At 40.7% G+C, this 14,263-nt stretch overlaps 1 protein-coding gene across 1 annotated transcript in view; it reads right to left on the minus strand.

The window, feature by feature from the left end:
* Positions 1 to 39: 39 nt before the first annotated feature.
* LOC119886152 (zinc finger protein 385A-like) overlaps positions 40 to 14,263 on the minus strand; it is a 30,167-nt gene continuing 15,943 nt past the window's right edge. The window contains exons 3-8 of the mRNA XM_038696701.1: positions 11,524 to 11,634; positions 3,731 to 3,905; positions 2,919 to 3,239; positions 2,370 to 2,557; positions 2,187 to 2,273; positions 40 to 2,057 (exon numbers count right to left, since the gene is read on the minus strand). Coding sequence (XP_038552629.1) covers positions 1,830 to 2,057; positions 2,187 to 2,273; positions 2,370 to 2,557; positions 2,919 to 3,239; positions 3,731 to 3,905; positions 11,524 to 11,634 — 1,110 coding nt within the window. The 3' untranslated portion in view covers positions 40 to 1,829. The remainder of the gene's footprint in view (positions 2,058 to 2,186; positions 2,274 to 2,369; positions 2,558 to 2,918; positions 3,240 to 3,730; positions 3,906 to 11,523; positions 11,635 to 14,263) is intronic.

Consider the following 14,263-nt stretch of genomic DNA (forward strand, 5'->3'; position numbering starts at 1 on the left):
TTGTCATATGTCATTACATTTTTAAAAATTGAAAAGAAAATTCACCAATCAACATTGCTTACAACCATAGACTCAGTTTAATGATTTTATATAGAATTTTGTTTTAATTCAACAATTAGGAAGACCCAACATGTACCTTTTCTCATTTTTTAATAATCCACATTTACAATAATGTTTCAACACACATTTCCTAAATAACAATTCATATATTTGTAGACATTTTCTTTTTATTGCAGTTAACATGAAAAGTTAGCAGGAGTGCTTAAAGTATTGCTACAGTTTCTGTTTCCTAAAGCTTCCCTCTAATGTTTCATGAGCCATCATGAGAGTTTTCACTGGGATAGTTTAGGGTCATGTAGGGTTGGAGCACACAAGGCAGAGCAGACAAACAAAACATTTTTTTATCCCACTACAGGCCTATAATACTTCCAAAAAATGGTGTGATGGTTTTTTTTGCATACAACTACTCATCTGTATATGTGGTCCTTTTCTCTTCCTCAGTAACATAATGCTGGTGTCTTTCATCCCACTGTTTTTCACACTCCTTGTATGGCATTGTGGTGAAAATGTGGTCTGTAATAATGTGCACATAATACAAATACCTGCTACTAAAGTCACAAATCAGCCATTGTCCTGCTGTGCTCACAGTGTTAGAGCTATTCCATGAAGACACTGAAACCTTTCTGTTTTGCTCAGTGAGGTGCAGCTAAAAAAAAGGATACATTGTCATTTAAAACCTATTTAAGCCATTCACATGTAGACTTTTCACCGCAGACTTTGACTGATGTGCTTTGCGGTTATGCACGTGGTTGTGGCCATTCAGGAAGTACCAGGGGAATCATCAGGGGACCTAAGAAACTATCTTAGCATGGGTTTCTCTTTCTATTCTTATTTTTTCCAACCTTACTGCATTTTACAAAGACTGTAGAACACTGATAGCTGCATAGTGCACAAGTAGCAATTACTTCTTCAAAACAACCCCACCTCTGCCAAACCATGAATGTGGTTGATGTGCACACTAATACAGTTTTAAAAAGTGAAGTAATTTCTTCCCTTCTACTTTTCCTCTTTAATTTCCTTTATCTGTCCCACAGAGGTAAATATAGACCATATAGGCCAGATGTAGACGTGTAAAATGTAGACATACAGTACAGAGAAATGTTTACCAGTAACTGCAGAAGGAATTTGGGAATCCTTGGTACCTTTTCTCTTAATAGGCTACAAAAACCAATACATTACAGTGGCACAATCCACTATACTGTGAGAGCTACAGCGTGATACCACTTAACATCAGAGGAAACTACTATATCTAACCCATCGGGCATGTTTTTGATAACATTAATGCTTTGGATATGTAATGAACCCTTGCAGAGGTGAATATTAAAAACATAAGAGAGGTAGGGTTTGGAGTCAGATACAGTGGATCATATGTTAGATGAAGATAATTAGTCATCAGTTGAAGATTGGAGGATGCTCTCAAATAAGTCCATGCTTGATAAAAACTGTGTTTGTTTGTTAATAATTTCCTCTTCAAACTATCTGTACAGTCTACTTGATGATTGGCAGATAGTTGAATGATGAAGGGAAACTGGGGAGGATGGAAACATACAGTGTCTTTGAAATCTCTGGTTCTCCTCTGTTAACATAACAGTAGTGGTCTGCAACCACAGTACGCACCATGAAGAGTCATATTTATGCTCACTGTTTTTATTATGACGAAACAACAGCTGGAGCCGCACCAGCTAGTTTGGCTCTTGATGGCACATGGTTGCAGCCCTCCACCTCACAGTGTGCTTCTTCCTGATTCGTCCACATTCTCTCGCATTCTCTCAGTAAGGGGTGAAGAGGATCGGCCCATGCGTGGTGCGAATGGGACCTGGGGCGGGCCTCAGGAGGCTGAGGTGTGTTCCCTGTAGGAGGTGGTGATGGGGATGAGGGTGGGAGGTCGGGCCAGGAGGACGTAGTGCCAGCTGACCAGAGGAGGCTGCCGCCGCCATCGCCGCAGCGACAGCAAGAGGACTTGGTAAAAGTCCGGCCCCCAGAGTTTTTGGAATTTCCTTTGAAAAAGAGAGTAAGTAAATGTGACAGGTATTGAAGTACTGAGTTGTCCTAAAACCTAAAACATTTTTGTGGGGGAGAATTGAGAAATATGGATTATAACCATGAAAGACAATCTGAGTCTCTACCATAAAGTCTGTGCGCTTCTTGTGCCGGCTGAGAAGTGGATTAGGTTTCCCTGCAACTCCATCCCGATGCCTCCGGCTGGATATATGCTAAGACATAAAGTGAGAAAGGACAGAAATTGCATATTGAGATGGCATGGAAACGACTTCACTCAGGGTTTTGGGATCTTGGTGTGGGTTTCTCACCTGTTTTAGCTGCAGCTCTGAGTTTACTCTGACGTTGCAGATCTCACAGTGGAAGGTGCGTTCCTGAGTGTTGGGGTCAGAGGACAGCTCCCCTCCTTGCTCTGGACTGGGTTTAGGACCCAGACGTGGGTATGCTTTAATGGGTCCCAGTCCACTCCTAGCCTCCAGAATGGTTTTGTGTTTGGTACCTGGAAACAATAAAAAGGTTTAATCTGTGGTGGTAATCGAGGCCATGTTTCAGTGTAGTGCAAAATACATGTGTGTGGTAGGCTGTGTCTTTTTTTTATCACCACCCATCTACACCCAGTCAAACCAAGCAGTTTTTACCCTGCTATTGTTACCACTGAGTGGCACCAATGCACCTGCTTTAGTTTTTCAAATTTAAAATGCAGCAATAAGTGCAGAATTGCAGCCATGCCCCGGGGTGTCTGAAGTTGCTTCTAAGAGTGTATTGCATAATGCTGTTGTTTGTAGAGTTTTATTTTTCTCAAGATCTGGTGTGATGTACTTAGGAATATGTGCACTCTGACAAAGCTGTGTTGGAGTTACCTTTGTTGTGTGCCTCCAGTTGTGAGAGGGAATTAACAGCTACTTTGCACAGGGAGCAGTAGAGAAGCTTCTTGGCTTTCTCTTCCTCTGACTCTCCTGAAGAAGGGCTGGGTGCTGGGGACGGGGTATCGGGAAGACCAGCTGCTGCTGGATCCACAGGGGGGTTACCAAGGGCCGCGGAGGGGGACGGAGAGGATGGCAAAGGCGTGCTGACAGAAGGCAAGAGGGGACATGCTGCGTCTGCTGAGCTCAGTGTGGGTGTTCGGAGGTGGCTAGGGGTCAAAGGTGACTTGATAGAGTTGGGACAGGATTGGGTGTCATCTGTAAACAGCACAAAGTTTGAATAAGTTGTGGAAAGTCAACCATACAATAAACCCTTCAACACTGATGATCATGACATAAAAGTATGAAAATAGCACTGGTGCTGTGCTTGAAACTCTGCCTCTTTGAGGTGGAACACACAGCTGTGCCGGTCCATCTGCACCTGCCAGCAGGTCTGACCACCAGTGTGCCGACACCTTAGCTAGATGAAGCTTAGTGACTGACTACTCTACTTACACACCCTTAATGTGTTGTTTTTTCTATTGTCATGGTTCAATATTAAACTATAAAATCTCAATTCTTTGGATCTGTGTCCATCAAAAAGATTTACACAGGTTGTTAGAATAATGTTTAAATTAATTTCTTGGTAAACACTGTGACTCTGGTTAGTCAGAGTCACAGTGAGTCACTTAACACAAAAGCAGTGTTGTGCATCTTTGTCATTTTGTGAGTGTGTGTGTGTTACATCTTATGACACAGGTGATGCTTACCCTGCTTGTTAGGATTAGGCTCTGGGCTAGATGGAGAGGGGCCTCGTGGGGTGGGCGAAGCAGTAGGTGGAGGGTGCTGCTTGTCACCATCTTGGAAACGAGCTGTCTTGGATGTCTCGATCCCCTTCACCCTCCGAGCATGGCGGTTCCCCTTATAGTGGGCCTCTGCCTGGCTCTGGCAGAAGAACAAGACATTGTAATAAATTATTGATTTGAGTGGCCACGGCTGGATTCTTATTTCCATTTTTGACAGAACATTTCAATTTGTTCAATATGTTATCTTTATTCCCTTTTTTCTTGTTCACACCCACAAGCTTCAGTCAGAAAGCCAGTGAAGTGCCATGTGCAGACGATTTATCTGAGCAGATTCCAGTGTCCAATGAACTGTGTGCACTAGTGCCACTTGTAGCACTAGCATCAGAAATGTGATTTTTTAAATGTATTTTTTATTTCTTTTATAGGACAGAGAGACAGGAAAATTTGGGAGAGACATAAAGGGGGTGCATAGGGCCACAGGAGATTTTTTCTGTTGGCAATTAGCTTTATATTTCTGGTTAGTTGTAAAGTCATAAGCATTTAAATTTAGTAGCTAAAGATGGGCATGTCAGATGTCCTTTATCAAGCAAATGCAAAAAAAACTTCAACATATTCAAATGAGCTCTATGATCAATAGAAAGCTTAAGTACCTCCCTTCTGCTTCGCCCCATGGGATCTTATAAAAGATAATTTTGTCCGTCAAGAAAGTCACAGTTTGGTTTTGTGTGAAACTTGCAAAAAGATCTTCACTTAAGCTTCTTATTATATTATCTCTGCTTTGCTGTTGTAGAGATTTAATTACTAGCTGAGACCAGAAAATCTCAAATTTCCGGACTAGTGTCAGTGAAAAGGAGGGTTTGGACTGGGCACTGAAAGAGTAATGCTTTCACTCCGAAGGGAACTGAGTCGTGCCCAAATTTTACTGCCTGCCCTAAATCCACTCCCCTTTACATGAACAGTATACCTGTAATGTTACCACTCTAGTAATAATATGGATATTATAATGCAATAATTACTAACTAATTCTGGAATAGATCCTGGCACCCTGAGTTCTCAGTGCATTACAGAAAATAGAAAATGTTGAGCTGAGGGTTTGCAAGCCTGATGTGCTGACGAGGCTGTCGGGGACGATTAGCCTCTAGAATATTCTCCACTTCCTTCACTACTGGTGTTATCACTGAACTGGCCTGTTGAGCTGATGATCACTATTGAGTGGGTGGGATTATCTGAGTTTTATTTTAAGTTCAAATTTATTTGTCCCTGAAGGGCGACTGGTTTTGCAGCATAAAGTGCAACATAAAAAGGAAACATGAAATCACAGACTTAGCAGTACTGCATCGATGAGCAAGCCTCATCATCAGAACAGCAATAAGAACAATACAATGATGACTATCCTGCCATCCCCCTACATAAAGTATGAACAGCATAGCGTTACAATCAAAATATATCAACAAGATTGTCTAGTGACAGCAAAATTAGCATAAACATCATCCTACAAGTAGGGCTACATACTCATGATGTGCAAGCTGCCTCATTTTCTCTGCAGTGAGGAGGGAAATGGCTTTAAGGGACAATGAGAATCTGTTTGTCTTGACTGAGGGGAATGGGTAGGGATTAAAACTCCTCGTGAAGAGGGTAATCAGCAATCAGACAGGATGGAATTTGCACTCTTCATCACCTGACTGTTATACACAGGGTTCTACGTTAATGTTTTCGTTGTTGTTTTTGTTTATGTTGTTTTTTCATCAGCAGTAACGTTAATTATATAAACTCAATAAAATTTCACTGGAAATAAAGAGTGAAGTCTGTGTTCCTCCTAAACTTCAGTCACCGTCAGTATCAGTCCTTTTGTACTGTCCTCCTACTCCTCCCAGCAGCTAAGTTTACAAGAATTTGCCAAATTTAAAGATACGTTATAAACGTGACAAACAGTTGGACTACATACATACACACAGACAGCTTTCGTTTGTGACAATTGCTATTAGCCAAACTGTGCTGTGCTTGTGTAAATCACAGCTGTAGACTGCGAGATTACAGACAGAGCAGATTAAAATGTCTTTCTATATGTTTATGCTTGCTGAACATTTGTATTGATTTGTATTAATGTCCACCACGGCCTCTCTGATCTACTGTCTGCTGACTTCAATGCGTGTGTGTGTGTGTGTGTGTGTGTGTGTGTGTGTGGAGGAGCTCAGCCCCATCACAGAGAGTATTGGAGAGGCTGCAGAGTGATAATAAATTACACTAAAAGGATGTGTTAAACTCTTCTTTTTTTTTTACCACTAACCCGATCAGTCAAAAGAGTTGCTAGATTTACTTGCCCCGTGCAACTGAACAATCCTTATTGTACAGCCCCGATACAGAACAGACAGGCATCAAAAATGGGCATATCAAAAAATATAGCAAATCAAGAAGAGTTTGTGTCCACAGGTGTGTGTTTGCCTGCTTGTCCTTGTGTGATTGCATACAAGAGGATCAGTTTAAACTCAAGATATGGAAACAACAATGAAGAGTGGACATATCAGGGAGGCCTTAGTACAGGTGAAGAATTGGGTTTTTAGTTTATCAGAGTTAACGTTAAGGCAATGGGAGACGAGCGTTAAAGTTAAAATCCTTAAGATTTTCATTAAATCCACCCATATTTCTGACACTATTTCAGGGCTCTAAGCTAACCTTTTCCCCAATGAGCACAGTGAAAAATGTTCAAGTAACACAGAATTTATTAACAAACAATTTGTTTAAACAAATGTACACTACTTGTGTGTGCTTCTTCTCCTTGTGTGCAATTATGATGTTAAAAAGCAGTGGAGGACTATAAAAGTGAAGACCCTGATATCTGGACAATTACCAAAGTTTACTGTTGACTCAATAAGGTTCCTCTAAGACAAACTGAACATTTCCTACTGCTTCACATTAAAAGCATTCAACTGGCGAAACATAGGTAGGCTTTTATTATGAAGCAGACACAGGAAACACAATGTATTTTCCAAGCTTAGGGCTGACAGTGATCAAAAATGCATCCACAAAAATAGACGCTTTCTGCAATATCTGCACATGGAAACTACAATATGATTATAGTTTATACGCCAACTCCGTTCTCCTGCATGAAAGTCTGTCATGCTACACACTATACCCCATCCCTACCTTCATGCCCTTGCTTTCTGCCTCATTACACAGCTCTTGCACTGACATACAGTCAACATTGGCATGGGATGTAAATTGTGAGATTGGGCTTGGAAATCAATGTTACCCTCAAGGATAAACATGTGCATGTCAGCATCAAATGAAATCAAAGGAAAGAGTGAGGTGTTAGGGCACAAATATAGTTTGAGAAAGCTCGTCGCTAATACAGTAATACAAGATTGTGTGTGTGACTCTATGCACAAGCAGAGGCTTCCTGGGATTAGATATGTCAATGACAAGGCTGAGGGAGCCACATAAGGCCAATGACAGGTACATGTCGGGGGCTCTGCAGTGTGGGATGCTTCACTGAGGCAAATAGACCACTGGGACGTGTCCGGGATGCCTCTGTAAGCCTGAGGTATTAACTGCCAATGATAGTTACCCATATAGCCCTCATCCTGATTGGTGATGACAGAAAGGCAGATATAGCTCTGCCTGTGTAACCCAACCCCTCTGGCTGCTGCTATCCAAAGCCCTGCAATCAGACAAGAAGATGAAGCCCTACAAGTTCACCAACAAATGACAGCAGAGAGCTTGAAAGGCAGAAATTCTCAATGCACCCTCTTCTTCTTCTTTGCAGTTCACACTTTGTGCTGCTGTTCTTATTTTCCCCTCCCTTTGTGCAACTCGTAATTGTTCTTTTTCTGTTTGGGCTTTGATACTTTCACTCGCCATGTGACCTTCAGTGTCAGGTCTTACGGAATCAATAAAGGTGCGCCATCAATCAAGCATAAAAAGCTTGACAGCCTTGGTGGTGGGGGTGGGATGAGCAGAGACAATATGATGTAAAAGAGATTAAGGTGTCCGATCTTTGGAGTAAACAGGAAAAGTGAATAATTATAAAATATAAATGATTTTGGCATAGTAGGTGAAATGGACTGAGAGAACCTACGAAAGACCCTATAGAAAGGGGGATTAAGATGAACGAGGGAGCAGAGATTGGATTTAAGAGGGAGAAAATGAGAGCAACTGAATGTCCCTGAAATCCTTTTTCTCTCCAAGCAGGATGTGCTTTGATGTTTTATCTATAAAGCGACAAAGGCACAGAAAGCACAGAGAGCTAGCAGCCAAATCTACTGTACGCGGCACTGGCAGCAGCAACAGGAAGAGGGGGTGGGAAGAAGCTGGAGAGGTGGAGAGAAGGAGAGGGGACAGATGATACAGTATACCCCACAGACACAGACGGAGAAATATGAAAACTGACAAGGAAAATGGTGAGCAAACAAACTTGCCGAGCAGACAGGAGACACAACTGAAACAGGATTTGCTATGGGCCTGAAAAGGACAAGAAGAGAGAGAAAGAAAGACAGAGAGGTGTCCAGAATGGTACTGCAGTGGTGACGATGTCTAATGCAGCACGGTGTGACGTCAGCCTTGCAGCAGAGCTGAGCTAAACACTGGCAGGCTAATCTGTCCTCTGTGGCCTGAAATGAATTGCAATGTTACAATTACAACATGTGTGGCTACAGTGTAGTAGCAGTGAGAAGCACCTGCTTCTGAGTGGCCACTATCAATCAATATGCCTCTTTCACTTTGTGTAAGTACTTGAGAACTCCCATTTAACACCAACCTCCTTCATGACATAGATATGAAAGAAACTGCTGGTATTATTAATGTACTTCGGTGCCGTATGACCCGAAGAAGACTTGATGAAAATTAATGAAGAAATAAAAAAAGAGTGTTTGCGTCTGCCTTTGAACTGCAGCACAGCCAGCTTGAGAAAGCCAAGTACTGTGCTGTAAGCAGAGTATTCCTTCATTATTAAAGAATGTCCACCGCGCTTTAAGCTCTGAGTCTCTCAGGTTACTGAGGAAAATGCTGTAGAGCTGCAGCAGAGCAGATGCGACTCACGAGTTAAAAAGCAGGCAGGACAAACAGGTGGCTCAGCATTAGAGTGCTCAAAGCATAACACAGACGTGACCCCCGTTAGAGACACATGCACAGGCACATGCATTTTCATCCACTCACATTCATATTTACACACACACAGTATGTAAATATGAACATGCTGTAGTAAATAAAAGCGACCCCCGCTCATGCTCTGTGTCCCACGCTCATGTAGACCATGTGAGAACATGCAGGTCTGAGTAGCGGAGATATAATTAAGCCGCCCCTCACAGAGAGAACAGGGCAGTGTTACACAAGTTTCAGATGACTCCCTCCCTGCCTGTGTCCTTTACACACCACTGCATTTAGAGTACAAGTATTTAGCGCTTCATCACCGGAATGCAATTATATTTTTAGATAGGCTTGTATGTTTGATTTTTACTCATGTTTAGGTTAGAGGTTACAGTGTGGTTCATCAACTCAGGATTTCTTGATCTTTAAAAGCCCTTTCAATATTGTTCAATACACATCACTCAAATTCAAGATGTTAAATTGCACTGCTTCACTAATTCCACTCAGGAAATTTTTTCACTGCTAAGAGTGAGGGGACCTAGTGAGCTGTATTCCTAGGCAGTGGGCTCAGAAATGTTATGGCCCACCATCCAAAGGAAATTTGCTATCTAATTTCTTATTTGTCCATTCAAAGAAAGACTCATCAAAATATTTCCACTGCAGACATGTACCTAAAACACATACACACTGTAAAAGGCCAAGTACTAGACTCTTAACACATCAATCATGCCATCCAGTAGCTAGGTTTTGGATGTCCACATTATGAGTTATTTGCTTTTCGACTTTAGCTAACACTACAAACACTTTAATGGGAACACTCAAATCATTCCTCTAAAGTTTCATCACTTCAGGCCTCCTTTATTTCAGTCCCTCTGCCTTATGCTGGCGTGGAGCCAAGTGTCAAGAGTGAAATGCAGAAAATGTGCTTGATCAGCTTTAAGGTAAGGACAAGCTGGTGTTAGCTGTTCACCCTCACACGTCTCCATTAAAACCTCATCAGAGTGGACTTTTAAAAACAAACTCATTATACTTAGAGGCTCGCTATCAACAGCTAAAATATGTTTTCCAAGCTTGACACACGGTTCAGCCCAACAAATCTCTACACACAAACTAAAAAAAAAGGTTCTACAAACTTTCTGAAACTTGCTTGCTGTCTTTTTATTTGATACACAACCTTCTCCCAAGACTTTGATACCAGAGTGCAGCAGGTCATCAAAAATTATACTGGACTGGTCATAAAACAGGTTAAGCAAGAAGGGTTTTCTCTTCCTAATATGAACCTACAGGCTAAAATTGGAGCTGAGAAACTGTGAACCAAGTTCTCACCTGCTCCAGCTGTACAGTCAGTAACTACCTAACATTGGATGCAGCCAGTTAACTTTTTGGGTCATGATTTAACATGTCTAAAGTGTATGTTCAGAGCCTCTGGGACAGTTTGAAAGGACCCACTATAAAACGAAATACATTATTCTGAGGGTCACAAAACCCCAGAACCTACTCTTTTAATTACCAGAATTTGATCCATTCTATCTAATAACATTTGGAAAGAGGCATATGATAAATCATTTTATCCCATTCATGTTTGCAGGGAGCCAACAGGAAGACTCTGGCTTGGCTGGACTTTAGTGCACATGAGGAAGCCCAGGGAGGCTGTTACAGCAAATGTGCACAGTGGGCAACTTTCATAGGAATGAATGGGGCGCCATCTGCCGCATCCAGGTCTCAATATTACATCCATGCCTCTGGCAGATTTTATAAGCTATATCTAGCTAGCTAATGAAGCATACGTTAGCTCCATGAATTGGTAGCAAAAGCTGCTCTGGGTGACTTTTTAGTGTTTCCTGCTGACTCCATTTAAAACTAGAATCTTGTAAAAGATGCATGATATTGTGCAAAAACAAAGAAGCTAAACTTACATGTAAAAGAAATTGAAATAGAGAAAGAGCATTGTTATTTTATTGTGGTGTGGAGCTGGTTAGTCTTAGTAATAGGCTACTATGATAAGGATAAATGTATCGGACTGTTTGTTATTTCATGCTAACACGGTTGGCTATTTAGCTTACATATTTTGTTCGTATATTCAAATATGTTTTTAGTTTTCATAAGTCTGTTAGAATGAGAACTGATGTTTTTAGCAAATGTAATACTATCTTGAGTAAAGAGATTTGTTGGGATTGCTTATTTGTTCTTCCCAAAATAAAAGAGCATGACAGAATTGCTATTAGCCTAAACTCTCCTAACATCCAGGAGCAGCTTTCACAAAGTTGGGAAATATGCATAGTGGATTTGCGAGTTGTGACCTACCTTTTTTTAAGCAACCTCTAACCCCACAAACGTAATAGTTAATGATGTGCTTGGTTACTGCTGTCTGTCAGTAGTAAGCTAGTTAGATGGACATGCCACTATTTGCAGCTAACGAGTGATCAATAACCCATTTCTTTAATTTTTGCTTTTGTGTTTTTGGAACTGGCTTTAAAAGAGACTCCACCCTCCAAGCCCTATAATGCCAAGTATCCTTCATACTACTGCACCGTGCACACCACTTAGCAGAGCTGCCAAGCAATGATTGGACAATTACTGTTCGGGGGAGGGCTTACTGAACAGTCAATTGGTAGGATATTGTCCATAAAAGCAAACCCTTTATTTTGAACTATTATTATTAATATTATTCATACCTCTGAGTTGAAGCGTATTTGACAGACATTGCAGGATATGATTGGCCGCTTTGTCTTCACCATTGGTGGCCCGAAGGTGTGTGTCATCACAGCCTTCTGGACAGGGTCCATCTGAGGAGAGATAACACATCAAAGATTCAGCGACACAGGAGGAACTCAGAGGGCAGGTTTTCTGTGTTTCTCCTATCAAGAGTCCAGTGAATGTGGATGAAAGAGAAAAATGTTGAATAAAGTGCAGGTGAATGACAGGGGGGGTGAAAGCTGGGAGATAAAAAAGAGTGGAGAAGAGTGAATTGAAGGGGGAGCAGGGATTGATGTGGGCAGGAGGGTATGTTTTCTCAGCAGCAGCTGCTGCTGCTGTCTGTGCTTGAGTTCTTGGGTGCCGTTCAAAGTTTTAATTCATGCTGGGGTTAGAAGGGCCTAATTACACACTCTCTATCTCCAAAAATGTGTACTTTGTTTGTGTGCTACAAAATCTCTTCTTTTCAAAACATCAAACCAGATTATTACACCAAACAATATGTTTTCCATGAAGTACCTTGATAAGAGGATCGGCTATATCTTATCTAACGTATTTAGATAAGAATCAGCCTTACCATAGAGGCATTAGGTGCTTGTGGCAAGAAAAGCAATCGAATTCATCTTCAGGGAAATTGAATTTCACATTTTAAAACACTGAGTAATAAAAATACAGAAAAATTTTGAAATTGTGAACAATTAAATTAACGAAATGGAATATAAGTCGTTGAAAAATGTGTTGTTGGTAATTAAAAAACAAAATGATGATTGTATTTCTAACATTTAAGGATTGACTGAAATTTGAGTACATTTACAATAAACAGCAGGTAGTTTTTATTTAAAAGAGGTCTAATTTTCATTGTCGTGAAGAGGTATAATTACTGCAATTACAAACATGCAACTCAATTTCTATCTTAGGTGAATCACATAAAGGGATAAAAACATTTCATTAACACGATGAAGAAACATGTATCAGAAAACAGTAATTAAACTCTAATGTAGTTAATGTAATTAAAATAAACTGACAATAAAATATAAATAAATATATAAAATAAATAAACAATGGGATCAAAGACTTATGGAAAAACCAGAGCGTGTCAATGTCAAAGTTATGGACGTATCATAAATATCTTAAATTAATGCCAAAATGAAAACAGTGGCCTAAAATTACCAACCAAGCGTGTCATTCTCAGACCAAGCACAGATATCTACCACGTCATACTCTTATGAAATGTTTACTACCTCGTTTTTAGGCGACTCGAATGGACTCGTGTGAGCTCTCTGACCTGCTGGCAGGGTTCAACAACCACAGCGCTGGGTGTTGCCCTCATTAAGCAGCCAAAAGTACACTGTGGTTTTACTCAGCCTCTCATCTCCTGCTCAGACTGTGAATGTACGCTGCCAAATGAAAGACTATGTACACTCTCAAGTTCCAGGCACTGGGGGAAATTGTATCATTGGTCTGAAAATTTAAACTCTGTTTGAATGCATTGTTAGACATATTTATAGACTATAGCCTATAGTTTTTTTGTGCTACTGTCTCTTATCTCGTGTCTCCAATTCACCTCTCTCTTGTTTTGCCTTTCTCATGTGGAGACCTGTAACACCTTTAAACTTGTTTGTTTACATCTGTACATTTGTCTCTGTGCTAACATTGTGTATATGGGTGTAAAGGCATGACAACTGTGTGTGTCTCTATCTGAAAGCTTTATTGTCGATGTGTGTGTACAACATTGTAGATAAAAACAAAAAATCCTGTCTCACTCTCTCTCTTATTGGTGGCTGTTGTTCAGCATGTTGATCTCCCATCACTTTGTGTCTTTCACCACCTGTTCTTGTCTCTTTCCATACATGTGTCCCTACTGTTATAACCTCATTAATCCATTAGTCTCCTCTTTCACTCTCTCCCCCCTCAAACAGTGGAGCTTTTGTTGCATGAGAATTTTATCATATGTGTCATATGCACATCTGAATTTATAGTTCACTGACAGCATTCTTCTTAAATAGCCTAATACACCGTAAGGTCCAAGATCATCCCACAGTTTTGCATTTGTTTCACATTTTGGAAGTTACAATCCTTACAATTTCATTTGGCGACACCAGCTGTTAAAGGTGGTGAGAACAAATGTGTTTCAGTGGTTCAGGCACCTTATTGCCCGCTGGAGGCAGTAAACACATCTTGAGAAACTACTCTGTCAGAGATGCAACAGAGGAGCAGCAGCTCATTTATCTGTTTACAGCACACTGTGGATTGAGAGGAGTCATCGCTTCAGGTTGTTTAATAAAGAAGACTAAAGACGACAATTATTCAGGTTTCAGACCTCTAAATCTGGTGTTGTTCTCTTTGACGGCTATTCGCCCAGGAACATCTCAGCCTGTGCAATGTGAAGGATGGATGGACAATGAAAATTACTTTATAGAGAGGCAATTACAGAGTACAAACACACTGAATGGAAAAAATGTATCAGAATTTCAGAAGGCTGTGATATGATGAAAATCCCTTTCTAACTTTAAAATAATATTTCCTACCCAAACTGAGTAACTGAGAGGCTAATCTTAAACTTAATCCTTAAAGAAATACAAATTACAAATCAACAGAGTGACAGAAGCTTAATCTCTCCCTCTGCACACACCAGCTTCACTGTGCAGCTTATATCTCACTGCAAGAAGGCGAGATCTACAGAATACGCCCGACAATCTCAAGAGTTTGGAAATTACCTGT

The sequence above is a fragment of the Micropterus salmoides genome, unplaced genomic scaffold, assembly GCF_014851395.1.
Source record: "Micropterus salmoides isolate LMB-PRFRI ecotype aquatic unplaced genomic scaffold, ASM1485139v1 Ms_hic_scaffold_4, whole genome shotgun sequence".
In the NCBI taxonomy this organism is placed as follows: domain Eukaryota; kingdom Metazoa; phylum Chordata; class Actinopteri; order Centrarchiformes; family Centrarchidae; genus Micropterus; species Micropterus salmoides.